The following is a 19448-nucleotide window of genomic DNA, read 5'->3' as shown; positions in this document are numbered from 1 at the left end:
GTTACTGGAAAGATCACAGTTGCTTTGCTCCCCCAGTTCTGCTATTTTTGGACTGCTGTGAGCATGTGACCATGGTTTGGCTGAGCATGTTGCCCAAATCTGTGTTGGTGGTGTGTTGTGCTTCAGACAAACCATGAGCTGTAACTAAAATTTGTTCCTGGGGTACAGCTTATAGGTTTTTTGAAGGAGACAACCCACAAGCCTGGGTTGAGATGACAAGCTATGCCAAACCATGGTTTAGCTAGCAGCAGCAGGACCAAAGGTGGAGCAAAGCAGCCACAATCTTCTCTCCAGGAGCCTATATGCTCATTTGTGCCAAGTCATGGGTGTTACATGCAAACCGAGCCATTGTGTGAGATCCACAATAGCCTTCAGCAGCAGAAACCACATGACCATCTCTTACACAATCTAGTATTTGGCTCTAAATCTATAAACTTCCCTGACCTGACCTGAGTCAGAGAAAAACATAAAGATTCCCTGAACTTCCTCTACTCCTCAAGATATTGATTATTCTGGAAGAAGGTTAACTTGCCTGAGAAGCTGTCCCCTAACTTGTCTCATTTCTATACAAAATGGAGGAAAATGCTGTAAAGGCAAGAAAATATTGCCCTTGGAGCAACCTTCACCCCACTTTCCCTACTGCCCACCGTAGGACAGGATCCAGCACCTGATAACAATCAAATTCTGTGATCAGGTACAAGGAGTTGCAGTGTTCTCCCTGTTACTAGTCTCTTGCCCATCCATCCTCTAAAAGGGAGAGATTTCCCACCTATTGCAGAATTGCTTGAGCAGAGCTCAGTTTGATCCCTGTACTTCAAAGAGGGACAGACTTCCATTAGAGTTAAACTAGGCTGGGAAGAAAGACCACAACACCCAGTACACTCTCTACTGCCATCTCCCTGGAACAGACACTTAGCGGAGGCCCACCCTAGCATGTTTCTTTGGGAAGTCTTGTCATGGTCTCTGCATGAAGAAGAGCCACAGTGATGTGGAGTGGCTACAGGGTTTATTTGAGTAGTGTTAGTCACAGGGAGTGTTGCCAATGGCAGGTGCCCTTTTAACCAAGCCTCAGTCCTCTCCATAGTTTGCTCCCCACAGACAAATGGCATTACAACATCTGAGGAAAAAACGCTGTGGAGCAAGACCAGGAAGTGGAAATAGGAGAGGCTTCTTCACTTGATCGACCCATGTCCTTTAAGTGCTGGCAAGGATGTTGTTGAAATGTCTATGTTTAAAGATTGCTGGGTCTTCATGGACCATAATAACTTGTTCTACAGGATATTCTTCGCAATTGCATTCAGGGTCCTCACTTTAGCCACATCTGCCACCTTGACAGAATATTCAGGTGTAGAGAGGTAGGTCCCCATGTTAACACAGGGGTTTCTAAAAAAAACACAAGAAGTCACCGGTTACTGTTTGGAACCTGAACCTGGACTAGATGAAAAAAGAATCACCCTCGCTCTATCCATCTGGACACAATCTGCTGTCAGCATCCAAATGGCAACTTTTGGCATCTCTGTCTCGCCCACAGCACCTGAAACTAGGAACCAGAGACACATGTTCATCCCTAATGCAACAGTGCCGGGTCTTATTCTCAGCTAGATGCACCTGTCAGGTTCCAGTGCTCTCTATGTTCTTTGCCAGGTCACTGTCCCAAATAGTGGAGCTGCAAGGCTTAGGCCCCTCAGCAGGTCAGGGAAGAATCTTGCTCAATTACCTGAACTTCATTCCTGAGTCTTTGGCTGAGCGCGCTGAGCAGTGAAACTCAGAGGCCCCAGAGCCTTCTAGGATTCGCTGCAGGTTTCTCTCGGTTATGCCTCCCCCTGGTGGAGAGAATCCATCGCTTGGTCACAAATGTGAAGTTAATCAGTGATTTCTTTAAGGAATAGGCAGAGCCATATTCTTTGGGGCATTAAATACAAGAAAAGAATCCCTTTGCTCTGAACCTGGGGCTCATCTCTAGAAAACACCACATGCCAGGGTCAATGGGAGCTGGACTCACAGCTCTGCAGCAAATGGGCCTCCTAGACATTATGCCTCCTGGAAGGGAGCAAGTGCCCACTGGGTATTATATCATCATCCATTTAGCTGCTGATTAGCATGAATGGTTTTGGTTTGCCTGATGACTAATATCATTCAGGGAAATGATAAAGGAATGTTAATGTCCTTCAATATCTGTAAATCTTTGTCTTCTGCCTTCATAATATCATACGAATCAGTTTGGGAGAGGGACAGACAGCTAGAAGCAGTTTGAATTTGGACTAACAAAAAAAAAGTCTAGAGCAGTGGAGTTTAGCAAGACTAGAAACGGGGGGGGATGTCCACACTATTATTTTAACCTAATGCGATTTCAGTTGTTGTGATGTCTGTTAAGAGGTCCATGTATTTCCACTATGCTCTATCTGTTTGTATATTAGCAAAGAAAACAGATATTACAGATATTAAGTCTTCAGTGCACTCTTGATCAAGAGGCATTAAACCCTGACACTCAGTCCCTGGACTTCTTGTCACTTGGAGAAGTGGAGGTGCCTAACAACATACTGGGTTGGTGCTTGAGTTCTGGCCTATACCAACTAGTGGTATTTGCAGAAGAATCCTACCTGGCACTACAACAATCCTGCCCTTAGCCTGAAAAGGAAGAGAAAAGAGGTTTAGTGGTCTGGTTTGTAATAGAAAACATAACACATGGGTGGCACAATCATTCTGTTTAGGAAGATGTAGAACGTATTTATTTGCAGAATTTTTATGCTGCTTTTCTAATGGTTTGATTTACTATTATGCTGCATTTTTTGTGTGTGCCTCCAGGAAAGTGTATGCTCCCCCACTTAGTCCATCACTGTGTAGACTTCACCTCTGCAGTGTCAAACACCTGAGCATCTGCTAAATATTACCTCCATCCTGGAATGGCTCAACTTCAGGAAACTATGCGTTGCCAAACTATTCAAACACACTAGAACCCAGTGCAAAAGGGATCTATTTGTGTTTGTTTTGTGAGGTAGTATATTCAAGAAAGTTCAGCAAGGGCACCCTTTGCCATGGTTACTGGTGGCTGACTAAAGCACTTGAATTAATTTACTTAAATATTGAATTTTAATGATGGCATTTCAGGCATTAATCCTGAAATTGAACCAAGCTTGGAATTTGCAACCCTGTTTCTATCATGCTTCTCAACTCCTTCCACTATATGGAATTTCTATTTCGTGCATTTCACTTTAACTGAAATGCTGAACCAGCTTTCTCCCAGTCCAATGCAATTAGACTGCTTCAATTTCGTTCCAATGTGAGACAGAATGAAGGCAACCTTTGAAATTACTGGACAACTCTTATGTTAACTTTTCCAGCTCTTGAGCATTTTGCTGAACAGATGTGATATATGGGTGTGCCATACTCACATTGTGTACTTAGCAGAGAAGGGAGCTAATTTATTGAAGTTGCACATGGGGATTAACACAATATTGAGAGATGCTACAATGTCAAATGGTGTATGGCACAGTTTCTGTGTATTCAATGGGGGGGCAGATTGCACCCTTCGTAAGAGAAAAACCCTCACTGATCTGAAGCTCATGGATGATTACTAGCTGGCATTTCTCCGCTCACATCACACATTCCCCACTCCTTTGGTTATGCCACTTTAAGAAGGCAAACAAAACATATCAGAAGAGTTACACATTCAGGAGAGATGACATCTCACCTGATCTGTCAGCCGTTTTATCAAGGGCAGCCCCTCTAGGGCAGAGCTGTCACAACCACTAGTCAGCACTCGTTCAAAACCCATTGATATTAGTGTTTCCAAGGCTGCCAAAGGGTCATAGACCATATCAAAAGCTGCAAGAAAAAGGAGCATATCAGTTTTTCCTGGGAAATTTTCTAGAAGACAACTCTTCTGACATGTGTAAACCACGTTTGGGGCATGAGCCTAGTCCACACAGAACCCCAAAACCCTGTTAGGCACCCCTAATATGTTTAATTCCCAGGCCACTTTCTCATAGTCCCCAACAGGCAAGGCCATCGTGCCTGAACCTGTACCCTGCAAGAAGGTAGTTCAGCTTCCATTCCTTGCTCCAAGCCCCAGAAACTCACCTCTGTGGAAGGTGACCGGCAGAGGGCGGGAAGCAGCTGCAAAAAGAACAGATCCCAGATGGTTAGCATACCTTTGTTCAGAGGCTATTTTGTGAAGACAACACTTCTAATACTGGCCCTGGAGAGAAAGGCAAGTTCTCCAGATGGTTCAGCCAGGCGGCTGTAGTCATCAGATTCAGTTTCTGCAATACGGATTCATCATCCCATCTCATCAGATGCAATTTCTCAAAAAATCACCAGTGAGATTGCCCACTAGCTTGCTCTTCACAAGCAATTTCCTTTTACATTTTGTGTAGCAAACCCATCACACATGTTGGGCAAATGTACTTACTGAAAAAATGATCAAGGAGTGGTAGCCTGTGGAATAATAACCTTCAGAATGAATTGACATTTGTTTCTAATTGGAGCTCCTTAACCGCTTTGCTGCCAAGTCCCTTATAACATTTCCTAGCACTGAGGTCATCGGAGACTCCATCAGTACTTTTCCCAGTTAAAATGCTGAGGGCTACCAACTGAAGATTCTCTCAAGGCTGTGAGAAATTAGAAACATATCTGGTACTTCCTCTCTGTGGACATGAGATCCGGGATTGAAACGCAGAAGAAACACAGCAAGGATGACAAACGTTGTCCCTTATTTAGCAGGCACGAGATGTGGCTGAAATGTGGGCTAATTCTTATTGTAGTGAAAGGTACCCTCAAAGTTGAGCAAGGAGGACACTGAACACATAACTGCCTTTGATCCCTTAGGTACACCATTACTCTACAGATCATAGCTCAGAACAGTGGGTCTTGCCTCTTACCTATAGGAGATCATATTTCTTCTCCTTTAGTGTTCACAGACATTTGAACCTTGGAATCGCCAGTTGCTATCACCTTATAATTATGATCACAGCCCAAGCACAAAATAAGCCCTCTGAAAAGTAAGGCCTTCTCACCCAGCAGTGCTGTGCAGAGCTCTGTGTCTATACGCCCATCCTCGGTCAAGGCTCCAAACACCAACCCATCAGCCCCATGTTGCTTGGCAAGTCGGATGTCTGCCTTCATCACCTCCACTTCCCGGTCAGAATAGAGGAAATCCCCCCCACGGGGGTGGATCATCACAAATACAGGCACCCTTATACACTGCTTCACCACTTGCAGAAGGCCTGCAGACAAAGAGGTTTAGGACATGATGCCAGTTAAGAGCTGGATTATTCTATGAGTGGGACAAGAGGAACATACAAGGAAATAGCAAGCTGCCTTATACCAAGTGAGATCATTGGTCCACCTAGGTTAGTATTGGCTATGTCAGAGATAAACAAAGAGGTGCCTTCCAGATGTTGTTGGGGCTACAACTGTAATCACCCATAACAACTGGCCATTTTGGATGTGGCTAATGGAAGCTGCAGTCCAACAACATCTAGAAGGCCACAGGTTCGCCATTCCTGAGCTAGATCCTTAGTACTGGGTCTTATAGCAGCAAAGTAGAAGACAAGGGAATAGACTTTAAACACTGTTTGCAGATCTTGGGAGAAGGGACTGCTGAAGGAGGGAAGATGAAATATGATGATAAAATGACAGCCTGTCTTGCAACAAGACCAGATGATGCTAATGCCACAAAACACCACACAGGCAAGCAGAACACCAAAGTATTTTCCCTCTATTCCAGGACCAGAGAGCATAGAGACTAGAGGTTCAAACATTTCTCCTCATTTATTGGCTGCTCAGTACTGCCACAAATTGCAAAAGACTGGTGGATTGGATCTTAGCATGTATGTGCCAACTCACCCACACTAGGTGTTGTTCCTCCTTCCATCAGACTGGCACACAATTCAAGGCGGCCAGCACCTGCAAAAGGATCCCATGTTAAACCTTGGAATCTTAGTGGCTTGCAAGATTTTAACAGGGATTGACATTAAGAAGAGCAGAGGTAAAGGTACAATGTGGTCCTTGCTCTATCAGACCAATGGGTAGGAGTGCTGGGCATTTTCAAGCCATTGTTTATGAAGAGTGAGTTCTGTCCTCTATATGTGGCTTCTCCAAATGGACTTCAGTCCTTACTCTTAAGGGAGATAAACCAGTGAATAAGTGATTTGAAAATCTTAGCCTATATTCTACAATTCATTGCAGTAAAACAGAACAAGACAACAAAAATAGTTAAAGCACCTGCAGACAAGATGAGGTGTCATTTATTCATTTAAATTTGCACTTTGCCCTATTCTGAAAGAACAAAAAATAGGATTACAGACATTAAAAAGAATATATAAATGCATATCCTGAATCTATGCATCACTAATTTAAACCAGAACTAAATTAGATTATGTAATCCTGCTCTTCAACTCAAAAAGAGTTCCCAAAATAGCTACTTGCTGCTTAGGAAAGTGATCATGCCTCCCTTCGCAGTGCAAGGAGTATGTATGCCCAGAGCTGTTTTTGCCTAGAGACCCCTCAATGATTCTTTAGCGTTTTCATCTTTCATCGTTTTTATGGGATTACCTCCTCTCTCTGCATTCACAGCAGACTCAACAGAATCAACACATACTTCCATGAGAAAGCCATTGGCCATTCCTAGAAGAGAAACACAATCAGAGGTTATTGGGCAATCAGGCTCTGTCTCAAAGAAAAGGGACAGATAATAGCTGAGAGAGGCAATTCCTTCCATCTCATGCTCCAGCCATTGCTTGGTTTTCATCTGGCTTCTTTCATCTTGCTCAACCAACCACATCCAGCCCTCAGAACAGAGGTTTCAGAGATTTCTCATCACTGGTCACTTTACACTGCCTGCAGTTATTTTAAGTCTGGACACAAATTCGTATTACCCTGCAAGTATAAAAGAAAAATCAAGCTTGATATGTATCAGCACAAAACAAGTGTAGAAAAGACACGTTGGAAGCTGAAGGCTACTTTTGCGGTAACTCTTTGTACCCTGGTTTCCCCTGCCTTCTTGCTCTCTCTGGATCTTCCCACCTTGTTTTCTGTGCTGTATTGTCAGAACAGAATAATTTTTTGTTTAATGTAAGGTTTTATCAGGTTAGCCATATGATGTAGATAGAATATGTACCTGAGTTACTTATAGTCATTTATTGTTTTTTAATTCAGACTGATTTACCATAATGGTTTTTGTTTTAAAATTTGTATATAACAAAACATGTAAAGAATATTCTGGATTTGTTTTGTTCGAAAAAAGTTTAAAGTTTCAATAAAAAGTATTTTTTTAAAAAAGAACAGAATAAATTTACCTTTGATTTATTTATGTATGTTCTTATTTATTACAAAAAAAACAATAAGCCAATCTTCAGCCTGAAGTTTCACAGAGAGGAATACAAAATTAAATAATAATATAAAATTATATAAAAGTACAAAATATTTTTAAAAAACAACAGTGAGATTGACACAGAAAAAGAACAGCAGACTAAACACTTTAACATTCTCAAAGATTTTAAAAAGTCTGTGCAAATAAAAAGACCTTTATCTGGCACCAGAAAGACATCAGAATCAGCACTAGGTTAGCCTGCCTGTAAACCACATTGTAAACCTGAAATACTTCAATTGAGAAAGCCCTATCCCAAATCACTACCTACTTCACTAGTGATGGGGGGGGGAGAAAGAAGGGCCCCAGGAGAACTTAACCTTGGCAAGTTCTTTCAGTATGTGGTCTTTAAGGTAACTACATCATCAAAAGATAATCTTGAATCTGTGATTTGCAGATAGCACAAATCTAAAATAAGGAATTAGGATTTGGAGGGGGTCACCAATTTGGAGAGTTTGAGGAAGGGATATAGCTCAGTAACAGAGTAAACTGCCTTATATGCAGAAGGTCCCAGGTTCAATCCCTCTCCAGGCAGAGCTGGAAATGTCCCATCTGAAACCCTGGTGAACTGCTGTCAGTCAGTGTAGAGGCAATACTGAGCTACATCAATCAATGGTCTGACTCAGTATAAGGCAGTTTTCTGTGTTCCTAACAATAAGCCTCTGCTGATGATCCAGTTTTTTTCTCCTTTCAGAAGAACAGTCCCAGCTCTTACTAAAATGAGCAGGGCTAAGTTGGCTCCCCTTCCACCCTTTTCCAGACAGTTCAGGGGATTCTAGCCCCCCTGCAGCAAGCTGAAGGTGAGATGCTTAGGAAGAGCTGACAGCAACAAGACCACTGTGACTGTAGCTTGTTTTAACTATTTTTAATATTGAATTTTAAACTGTTGTAACCCACCCTAGGACCTGCTGGTAAAGGGCAGATAATAAACTGAAATAACAACGCGCAGAGCCTCTTCGGTAGATGTAGAACAACTCTAGATGGAGCTTTGGCTAGTAACTAACTTCTACAGGGATTTGATGAAATATTGCACGCAAGCATTAACTTTGCACACAAAGTAAAATACACACGTGATTCATATTCATCAACTATAAAGAGGCTTTATGCAGTTTCCTATATGGATCATTAAAATGCTGCCAATCCAAAGCAAATTTCTGCTTCTAACTTTAATGAGCCATGCAACATCCTAATGATACAATTTATTTATTTATTTTATTTTTTAAAACTTATATACCGCCCGACTAGCAATAGCTCTCTGGGCGGTGAACATAGATACAATAAAATACAATATAATACAAAAACATCAGTCTAAAATCAAATTTCACAATCTAAAAACAGCAAAGGCTAAAATCAAATTACAAACATTACAATCATTAACAAAAAATTAAAATGCCTCGGAGTAGAGAAAAGTTTTAACCTGGTGCCGAAAGGATGATAGTGTCGGCGCCAGGCGAACCTCCTCGGGGAGACTATTCCATAGTTCCATGGATTGCCTCCATGGTTTGTTTTGGTCTGCTTAATACAAACATATTTTAAATAAAATAAACATAATTTGTGGGATGAGACTAGTTTAGAAAATGTCACTGATAAACACCAGCTTGAACTGGGTGTGGTCAAATATCTATCACTACACTACTTTGAGAGGAGAAAGCAGAACAAGTTTATTCATTCAGCATAATCAAATGGTGAATCTCCTGCTGAGCTATGCCAGCTTTCCTCCTAATGTAAACAGCAACGTTAGAGAGGATGATTTTTTACAGGACCATGGTGATGGAGAAGGGTTAAAGCCCATTACCCCACAGTTCCAAGTCAGATCAGTAGCCTGTAATTACTATTTACAATTGTAAAAAGGTTCATGCAACTTAAAATGAAGTGTTTGGCATCACATGTAGATTATTATTAATCATAATGTACAGGAATGGCATATATCATATTCACAGATATCAGGGAGACTCACCCTATTCTGTTCTCAAAAGGAGTGTTTTTTAAATACACAAAGAATATATTGAGAGTGCGATCCCATACGTATTTAAGCTCCACTGAGTTCAGTACGTCTTACTCTCAGGTAAGTGCATATAAGACTGCAGCATTTAAACCTAAAGCTACAATCCTATACACGTTTACCTGAGAGTGAGGCCCACTACACTCAGTTAGATTTACTTCTTAAACACATAAAGATCTGATGTGTAAAAATATTAATTCCTTTCTCTGCGCCCTAAAGTCCAGCGAAACCTTTGCCACTTCACTGTGCTGAACACACTTAAAGACCCCGAAAGGCCGCGTACAAGAAACAGCTCTAAAACAGTCCCACTAAAGCTTTCCCTTCCTTTTGGAGCGGAGAGGGAATAAGCAGGCTTTGAAACCACCCGGATGTCCGCTCCTGGCCCCGCCCTCCAGATTCCCTGTATCTCCTTCCGGCCGTTCGTGATTCCGTCTCCTCCCACTCACCCTCCCGCCAGGTCCCAATTCCGGTCCCTCATGGGGGTAGGGGGCTACGGAGGTGGCGTAGATGTTGACAGTTCTGCGCTAGACGCCCTTGTGCGGGAAGGGAAGCCCCGCCTACTCCACGCCCCTCCGCTCTCACCTGCCTGGCGGCGCGCACGAAAACAGGAGCTGTCCTACCTGTCACGTGGTGTCACGTGGTGCCACGCTCGCGGAGTGCGGGATCGTGGTGTTTCCGTATACGTTTGGATTCATTTCCGTGTAAAAGGAAAGTTGCTTCCAGGTTGTGTCTGGGAGTGATGCTTCTACGGGTGGTACTAGGAGAGTCCCGGTTTCTGCTGGCCCCTCGTGGAGGATGGTCTCCGGGCAAGGTATCTTCAAGGATGAGGCTTAGTTTCCGTGGTAGTGGGGACTGGGTCAGAGAAGCCTTTTTATCAGGGTGAATATTAAAACTGAGAAATCACGAGACTCCTTGTTGTTATGTGCCTTCAAGTCGGTTTTGACGTATGGCGACCCTATGAATCAGTGGCCTCCAATAGCATCTGTTATAAACCACCCTGTTCCGATCTTGTAAGTTCGGGTCAGTGGCTTCCTTTATGGAATCAATACATCTCTTGTTTGGTCTTCCTCCTTTTCTACTCCCTTCTGCTTTTCCCAGCATTATTTTCTTTTCTGGTGAATCATGTCTTCTCATTATGTGTCCAAAGTATGATAGCCTCAGTTTCATCATTTTAGCTTCTAGTGATAATTCTGGTTTAATCTGTTCTAACACCCAATTATTAGTCTTTTTTGTGGTCCATGATATGCACAAAGCTCTCCAACACTGAATTTCAAATGAGTTGATTTTTCTCTTACCCCCTTTTTTCACTTTCCAACTTTCACATCCATACATAAAGATTGGGAATACTATGCTCTGAATAATCCTGACTTTAGCATTCAGTGATACATCTTTGCATCTGAGGACCTTTTCTAGTTCTCTCACAGCTGCCCTCACCAGTCCTAGCCTTCTAATTTCTTGACTATTGTCTCCCTTTTGGTTAATGACTGTACTGAGGTATTGATAATCCTTGACAAGTTCAATGTCCTCGTTGCCAACTTTAAAGTTACATAAATCTTCTGTTGTCATTACTTTAGTCTTCTTGATGTTCAGCTGTAGTCCTGCTTTTGTGCTTTCCTCTTTAACTTTCATCAGCATTCGCTTCAAATCATTACTGGTTTCTGCTAGTAGTATGGTATCATCTGCATATCTTCAATTATTGATATTTCTCCCTCCAATTTTCACACCTCCTTCATCTTGGTCCAATCCCGTTTTCCATATGATATGTTCTGCATATAGATTAAACAAATAGGGTGATAAAATACACCCCTGTCTCACACCCTTTCCTATGGGGAACCAATCGGTTTCTCCATATTCTGTTCTTACAGTAGCCTCTTGTCCAGAGTATAGGTTGCACATCAGGACAATTGGATACTATGGCAGCTCAATTTCTTTTAAAGCATTCCATAGTTTTTCATGATCTACACAGTCAAAGGCTTTGCTATAATCTATAAAGCACAGGGTGATTTTCTTCTGAAATTCCTTGGTCCATTCCATTATCCAACGTGTGTTTGAGATATGATCTCTGGTACCTCTTCCTTTTCTAAATCCAGCTTTGACATCTGGCACTTATGGCTCCATATATGGTAAGAGCCTTTGTTGTAGATCTTGAGCATTACTTTACTTGCATGGGATATTAAGGCAATAGTTTGATAATTACTGCATTCCCTGGGATCCCCTTTTTTTGGAATTGGGATGTATATGGAACTCTTCCAGTTTGCGGGCCATTGTTTTCTTTTCCATATCCGTTGACAAAATTTGGACAGATTCCATCTCAGTAGCTTGTAGCAACTCTATTGGTATGTCATCTGTTCCTGGTGATTTCTTTCTTCCAAGAATTTTAAGAGCAGCTTTCACCTCATTCTAAAATTTTTGGTTCTTTATTATACACTTCCTCAGTGAATGAATCTGTCATCCTTGCATCTCTTTTATAGAGTTCTTCAGTGTATTGCTTCCATCTTCCTTTTATTTTATCTCGGTCAGTCAGTGTGTTCCCCTGTTGACCGTTTAACATGTTGACTGTTCACCCTGTTGACTGTTCAAGCACTCTTGGTTTAAATTTCCCTTTAATTTCTCTAATATTTTGGAATAGGGCTCTTGTTGTACCCTTTTTGTTGTCCTCTTCTATTTCTGTACAATAACTATTGTAATCGTTTTCTTTGTCCTTATGTACTAGTCGCTGTATAGTTGCATTTAGGGTTCTAACCATGTTTCTTTCTCCTTTTGTTTTGCTTTGTTGTTCTTCTTTAGTTTTACCCTGATTTTTGGTATTACCAGTTCATGATCTGTACCGTAGTCTGCTCCTGGTCTTGTTTTTGCAGAAAGTATGGAACTTCATCTTCTGCTACCAATTATATAATCAATTTGATTCCTGTATTGACCATTTGGTGATGTCCCCGTGTACAGTCGTCTTTTCGGTTGCTCAAAAAATGTGTTTGCAAGAAACAAATTATTGGCTTCACAGAATTCAATAAGTCTTTTTCCTGCTTCATTTCTATCTCCTAAGCCCCATTTTCCCACAATTCCTAGTTCTTCTGTGTTCCCTGCTTTTGCATTCCAATCCCCCATGATTATCAGCACATCTTGTTTTGGTGTGTGATCAATTTCTTCCTGTACTTCGGCATAAAATCTTTCCAGTTTCTCTTCTGTGTTTGCCATTGGAGCATATACTGGGATGACGGTTATGTTAATAGATTTCCCGTTAAATCTCATTGATATCACTCACTCAGACTTTGAATTATAGCTCCTAATTGCTTTTGCTACATCATTTCTCATTATTAAAGCAACCCCATCTCTTTTTAATTTCTCATTTCCTGCATAAAATATTTTGTAGTTGCCTGATTGAAAATGTCCCATTCCCATCCATTTTAACTCACTCATGCCAAGTATTGTAATGTTGATGTGTTCCATTTCTTGCCTGACAATTTCTAACTTTCCCTGGTTTATGCTTCTCACATTCCATGTTCCTATTGTGTACATCGTACAACTTCAGACTTTCCTTTCGCATCTGTTCACATCAGCCTCTGGACTTCCTTTCGGCTTTGACCCAGCTGCGTCATTCGTCACACTGCTACTCGTACTTTTCCTTTGTTCTTCCCCAGTACCTTGGTGAGTGCCTTCTGACATGGGGGTCTCATCTTCCAGTGCTATCTCGTGTTGCATTTTGCATACCCTGTTCATACAGTTTTTGTGGTAAGAGATATTCAGAGGTAGTTTACCATTGCCTTCCTCCGAGTTTGGATGCATCTTAGCCTGGTGTCTCAGCTTAGACCATTCTGCCTTGGGTGCCCCTGCTAGGAGTCTATCCTCTTGGTCTAGACTCCTGACATTGCTGTCAGCTTCTTCGACACTCTCAAACACCCCTCATTAGGGTGTGCATCCTAGAGGGGGATGTGGCTCCTTAGTTTGCTCTATTATGGCTGGGCTAAAGGATTGGTCCCCGCCACCACAACTGTGAAAAGGTGTTACTGCTAGTAAAGGGCCGAGAGTTTTCTCATTTATGCATTCTTTGGACTTTGAACAGCACTTTCTTGTCTCTGGGGCTGCCATGATTGTGAAGAAAGTGTGTGCTCTGATCTAACTGTACTTGGGAGGCTTTAGTTCCTCCTATTTCTAAACAGATAATCTGTGTTGGTGGTGGATTGTAATTATGGAGAATGAATATTATACAAAACTACAAGTTTGTAGTTGTCAAAGCCAGATACACTGAAGGTAGCAGATGATGTGCATGAAAGGTGCCTGATTTACTTGCTTTCCTGAGAATTTGGTGGCTGCTGAAATTTTTAGTTTGGGAGATATTTCTTGTGTCAACCATGAATGTAATTTTTTGTGATTTTAAATATTTTAATATGTGATTTAGAGTGCTATATAAATATTTTAAATAAGTAAAATAAAAATAAACACAAATATAACAAAACATTTAATGATATGGTCACAGACTTGGTAAAAACACAAATACCTTTTCCCACATATGCCTTCAGCATTTAAAGAACACAAGTAAAACTCTGATGGGTTAGGCCAAGAGTCCATGAAGTTAAGCTTCGTTTTGCTAATGGTGGCCAGCCAAATGCTTCTGCAGAATCTCCAAATAGGGCATAAAGGCAATGTTTTAAGAACCAATTGAAAATAAAAATCAGTTTTCCTGAGTCTTGACCAATAGTTATTGACATTCCTATTGTCCTTTTCTGTTTGTTTGTGTTGAGACCCTTGAGGATCTGGTTCTTTATCCCTGTACTTTTTAGAATTTCTTTGGCATTGAAGACAACTTTTCTGATGTAGCAAAGATGGGTGTGAACTCTCTACAGTGCTCTTTCCATGGCCCTGATACTCCAACTTGTTTGATTAGCACTCCTCTTTCATTTCAGTTGGGAATACATTATGGATTGGAGATGTATATTCAGTGGGATGGCACTTATTGTAAATAACTTCTTCAATATCTTTTCTATTCTCAGCAATGTCAACGGTGGTGGCGGCTCCCACAGAGACGGCTGCAACACAATGTGGTGTCAGAAGTGGCTTCCCATCCCAGAGTGGCAGTATCACCTGTCCCCAATGCCGTGACCAACCGGGCTATAGGGCGCTGGCTTCTAATCTGCAGTGGTACTGTGGCTGGAGCTGTGGTGTTGGGTGGTGTCACTAGGTAAGGGACATTAGCCCCACCTCTTCAAGCTTTTCACTATATTGGGTTGTGTTCATCATAGTACTAGGTAGTTCCATCAATGCCAAGATTTCTGCTTATTCAAAATAACTCTTCCCCACTCTCCTCTCCCCATGCTTTTAGGGGTTCCCACAACCCTCTGGGGCAGATTTGTAGGAGGGTGTCCCAGTGTGCTGGCAGTAATCCTTGCGCTGAAGGGATGGGCTTGTTGAATACCACCCTTTTCTTTTTTTTTACCTCTGACACTATGACTCCCCAGCTCTGATAGATTCAGAGACCTATTTCCTTCTGCCTAGGAGTATTGATTCTTCTTGGTCATCGCAGCCTGTCCCTTACAGTGTGTGCACCTAAAATAACTTCTGGACCTCCCTTCCTTTTGAATGCCTGTGTCTATAAGTGCCCTGTGGATACATGTTGTAAGCCTTGAGTTGGGTACAGTAGCACTTCATATATAAATCAGAGGTTGGAGGAGCATGTCTGAAAAGGAAGTACATTCTTAAGGTACTTCAGGCTGTTCAGCCCAGGCAGGAGGCTCCTTTCTTGTTAAAGGCAAGTACACAAACAAGCATTTGCAGGTAAAAGAATGCAGGTGACAGATAAAGTTTGGTCAGCTCAGCAGCACAGAGAAAGAAAATGCCTGTTCTTCCATGTTTATGATACTATTATTATTATTTATATTTATGAGTTGCTTTCCTTGCAAAGCAATACAAAGCAATTTACAACAATAGTAGCTTACATCCTACTTTGGAGTATATGAATTGGCTTTCAAGTTGTACATTACATGACATTTGTGATTTACAAGAATGTAGTTATTTACAGGAATCCTCTCAGGTTACAGGAAATAATAAAGTAACAGTAACGTGATAGACAAGAACTCTTGATTGGTGGGTATATTCATGAGCAAGAAATATGCACATGTCATGTTGGCTAAACTATCTAAGTTAAAACACAGTACAAAAGTTGATACAACCATCTTTCCTAATAGTCCTATTTAAACCTGGCCGTAAGAGATTCTCTGTTTAGTGGTTTCCCAGGAAAGTTTAGTGTTTCTTATTATTATTATTATTTATTGCATTTATATACTGCCCCATAGCCGAAGCTGTCTGGGCGGTTTACAACAATTAAAAACATTAAAAACAAATATACAAATTTTAAAAACACATTTTTAAAAAACAATTTAAAAACACATGCTAAAATGCCTGCTTGCCAGCTCTAGACAGGAAAGTAGCTTTTGCAGGGACAGACAAAAGAATTTATCATAATAAACTCTGTGTCCAATAACGCTTTGATTTATAACAGACAATAGACTTGTGTGCTTGCAGAAACTTCAAACATACTGTAAGCCTACTTTTGCTTGCTGAAAGGAACACTAGATTAGGAGATCAGGCCTTTAATATCAATACATTGTGAAGGAATATAAATGTAGATGTATACTGGTAGAATGCTATTTAGACCAGGCATGAGGAACCTCTCATGGCCCTTCAGATGTTGTTGGATTCCAATTCACATCGGTGCCAGCCAGCATTGGCAACAGTAAGAAATGACTAGACTTGACTCCCTGTCTCTAATTCAGAGGTTAAAGAAAGCTGTTGGTACAAGTATGAATGGCTAAAATCTCAAAAGAAGGCTTATAACTGAGAGATAAAACACTCAGGGACAGTCTCCCTAGAGCATTCTAAGGACAGATAATCGCACTAGGTTCAACAGAGTTGAATAAGCGATTAAATATATCCTGTGGTTCTCTGTTCTGAAACCTGGGTGTGGGTGTGATGGTCCACAAAAAAACCTGGAAATTTGTTGGGGAGGATGTGGGTTTTTAAATTATTTTTTTCCAACAGGCTCTAGAAAAAAAAGGTGTTTGGTGTTTTTTTTCCACATTTCCCCCCGGACCTTCACATCTCTAGTTGGGGCTCATTGGGTTGGAAAAGGTTGTTTCCTTGCCCTCAGTTTTACTCCATAACAGCTGGCCCAGCTTCTTTCCTCTGGGGCACTGGGGACTGGCACAATTAGAAAAGTGATTACAGGTACAAACTTCTGCCCAAGTAGATTTCTTTGAGCAAACTGTGAGTGGACTTTGTTCGGGCCTAGGATCTGGCTAAGTGTCATATCTGAGATTAGGAAGAAATTTTCCCTGGTCAAATTGGCATATCACCATAATGCTCTCCCCCCCCCCTTTTCGTGCAGCATGGAACTTGGCTGACATGCTTGTTCTCTGAAGGAATTGGTTTTTGGGTACCTTCTGGAGTGTTTACTCAGAAGTAAATCTCATTCTGTTCAGAAAAGTTTACTCCTAGGTAAGCGTAGATAGTATATAATGCTAAGCAAGTCCCATTGAGCTCAGTGGGGCTTACTTTCTACTAAGTGTGTTGAGGACTGAACTGTAGGACTGAGTGCCTCTCATAAGAACATCCCCCTGAATCAGACCAAAGACCTGTCTGTTCAGTATCCTGTTTCCCACAGTTGTGAAGAAAAAGAAAGGGGGGGGACCCTAGAATGACGAAAAAGCGTGTGGAAAATATCAAAATGGTTTATGTGGTGGTCATGTAAAAAGGCGAAATTATTCTGGGCACAGATAGGTAGGAAGATGCAAAAAATTTTAAAGATAAATATTCAGTCAAAACCAGAATTTTTTTTACTGGGTTTTATGGATAAACAAATAGAAAAGAAATATGGAAGAATATTATTATATATGATTACGGCAGCAAGATTATTATATGCACAAAAGTGGAAAATGGAATCAATACCAACAATGGAAGAATGGCTACTGAAATTAATGGACTTAGTAGAAATGGATAAATTGACGTGTTTACTTAGAGAAAAATCGACAGATACATTCCTTAAGGATTGGAAGCCTCTCTTAGACTTTTTGTCGAAAGATCAAAATAAAATGATGATACTGGGATTTGATGATTAATTAAGACAGCTTATGGAGAAAAGGGATTCTGTATGTACATATTAAGGGACAGGTTTGATGTATATTATATACTTATAGCTGATCTGTGACAAATCGGAAGTCAACCATTTTATTTTTATTTTTTGTTGTAGTATTGTTATGTTTTTTCTTACTTTGTTTTGTTTGTTTTTTGGAAAAATTTGAATAAAAACTATATAAAAAAAAAAAAACAAAATGGTTTATTTGCACGCTTATATCATTAAAATGTCTTTATAAAAAGCCCAACGCATTTCGGCTATTAGTATGCAGCCTTCATCAGGGGCTATTGTAGATTGTCTCAATAAAATTCTCTTCAAAGTTGGGCTTTTTATAAAGACATTTTAATGATATAAGCTTGCAAATAAACCATTTGGATATTTTCCACACTTTTTTTGTCATTCTGGGGTTCCCCCCCTTTTTTTTCTTCGGATTTGTTGGATGACCTTCACCTCCCTACTCCAGTTCCCACAGTTGCCAATCTGCTGTCTATGGCAAGATCACAAGCAAGGCGCAAGGGCATTAGCCCTCTCCTGCTGCTGTTCCCCAGGAAGTTATTCAGAGATACACTGTCTTTGATCCTGGAGGTGGTGTATATCCATCATGCTTGATAACTATTGATAAAGGTAAAGGTGTCCCCGCACTTGTAGTGCAAGTCGTTTCCGACTCTTAGGGTGACGTCTTGCGACATTTACTAGGCAGACCTTATATATGGGGTGGGCTTGCCAGTTCCTTCCCCGGCCTTTCTTTACCCCCCAGCATAGGCCGGGTACTCATTTTACCGACCACGGATGGATGGAAGGCTGAGTGGACCTCGATCCCTTTTACCGGAGATTCGACTTCCTCCTTCCGTTGGAATCGAACTCTGGCCGTGAGCAGAGCTTCGGCTGCTGTGACGCCCTTCCCTGGCTCTCCCTGTCAGGTTCCTACCTGCGCGTGGCTACTGCCTGTCACTAGGCACCACCAGGGACTCCACCAGTCCGGACTGTCCTTTTTTATTGTTTCTCTCCCCGCTCTAGCACAGATCTCAACAGATTCCCCTGCTAGGCAACCACCAGTAACGTCCCAATACTAGTATTCCCAGAGACTCTGAATACTGGTATTGTTATTCTCTTCACCGCTGCCACCATTTGTTACAGTTCCCCTTCAGCCTTGGTCATTACCTTACCCTCCCTTCTGGTCTGTGAAACCCCAGCCAAGGATCAGGCCTTTGGTAAACCAAATTAAGTATTTATTACAGATAACAAAGCTAACAAGATTAACAAGATTTCTTCTTAAGGCACATAAGCATATGGTTTTACTCAATACTAATCCGAACTCCACCTCCCTCCTGGCAAACAACTCTCTAAACCCCACCAAGCAGCCCACTCAGTTCTCTTCTCCCCCCCAGTTTCCACTCTCACTCTTCCTTTTATACATTCAGCCATTTTAAACACTCAGCCAATCATCTCGCATTCTACTGCCCATTCACTCCCCCTTTCACTCCACTTACCATGTATCTTCTAAACAACAACACTTACCATATATACATTAATATAGGAACATCACATTCCCCCCCCTTAAACAACAGCAGAGTATTATTCCTGTTCCAGGATTTATACGTCGCGTTAACAAATAAAAGTCTCTATGGGGAAAATGTCTTTCTTTGTTCCTCTGTCTGGTCACGTTACTGCAGTCCCAGCCACTTGCCTGGAAAGTCCATCGGCCAGTACATTGTCCTTGCCTTTTATGAACTGGAAGTCCACCTGATAGTCCTGTAGGGCCCGGGACCACCTCTGCAGCATAGTGTTATGGTTTTTCATAGTCTGCAACCATAACAAGGCCCGATGATCCGTAGTCACTGTGAATCTTCATCCCCACATGTATGGGCGCAACTTGTTCAGTCCCCACACGACCGCTAGGCACTCCTTCTGGACCGACGAATAGTTTTTCTCCCTCGGCGTCAGCTTGCGAC

General features: G+C 41.5%; 2 protein-coding genes across 7 annotated transcripts in view; one reads left to right on the top strand and one right to left on the bottom strand.

The window, feature by feature from the left end:
* Positions 1-989: 989 nt before the first annotated feature.
* CUTC (cutC copper transporter) lies at positions 990-10038 on the bottom strand. 6 transcript variants are annotated; one of them, XM_061636334.1, is made up of 10 exons: positions 9818-10009; positions 8787-8881; positions 6556-6627; positions 5848-5907; positions 5016-5225; positions 4081-4116; positions 3692-3825; positions 2601-2628; positions 1718-1823; positions 990-1383 (listed from the first exon to the last, which is right to left on the bottom strand). In XM_061636334.1, exons 3-10 carry the CDS (start codon positions 6623-6625, stop codon positions 1272-1274), a joined length of 756 nt encoding a protein of 251 aa, XP_061492318.1. In that variant the 5' UTR covers positions 6626-6627; positions 8787-8881; positions 9818-10009; the 3' UTR covers positions 990-1271. The 6 variants fall into 6 exon arrangements, with proteins under 6 accessions (XP_061492318.1, XP_061492319.1, XP_061492317.1 ...); XM_061636335.1 differs by lacking the exon at positions 8787-8881 and having other exon boundaries at positions 9992-10038; XM_061636333.1 differs by lacking the exon at positions 8787-8881.
* Positions 9812-19448, top strand: part of LOC133389172 (cytochrome c oxidase assembly protein COX15 homolog) — a 24478-nt gene continuing 14841 nt past the window's right edge. The window contains exons 1-2 of the mRNA XM_061636331.1: positions 9812-10182; positions 14360-14547. Coding sequence (XP_061492315.1) covers positions 10111-10182; positions 14360-14547 — 260 coding nt within the window. The 5' untranslated portion in view covers positions 9812-10110. The remainder of the gene's footprint in view (positions 10183-14359; positions 14548-19448) is intronic.

This window comes from Rhineura floridana, chromosome 7 (assembly GCF_030035675.1).
Source record: "Rhineura floridana isolate rRhiFlo1 chromosome 7, rRhiFlo1.hap2, whole genome shotgun sequence".
NCBI classification, from domain to species: domain Eukaryota; kingdom Metazoa; phylum Chordata; class Lepidosauria; order Squamata; family Rhineuridae; genus Rhineura; species Rhineura floridana.
The sequence above is the reverse complement of the archived record's forward strand: the minus strand, read 5'-3'. Positions and strand labels throughout refer to the sequence as shown.

What these genes read in the sequence shown, in the direction of transcription:
- CUTC (XM_061636335.1), bottom strand. Translation starts at nt 6,625, where the DNA reads ATGGCCAATGGCTTTCTCATGGAAGTATGTGTTGATTCTGTTGAGTCT. An exon ending in AGGAACAACACCTAGTGTGG is followed by an intron (nt 5,226 to 5,847) that starts GTGAGTTGGCAC and finishes CTTTGTCTGCAG; the next exon opens with GCCTTCTGCAAGTGGTGAAG. An exon ending in GCTCTGCACAGCACTGCTGG is followed by an intron (nt 4,117 to 5,015) that starts GTGAGAAGGCCT and finishes TTCTTTTTGCAG; the next exon opens with CTGCTTCCCGCCCTCTGCCG.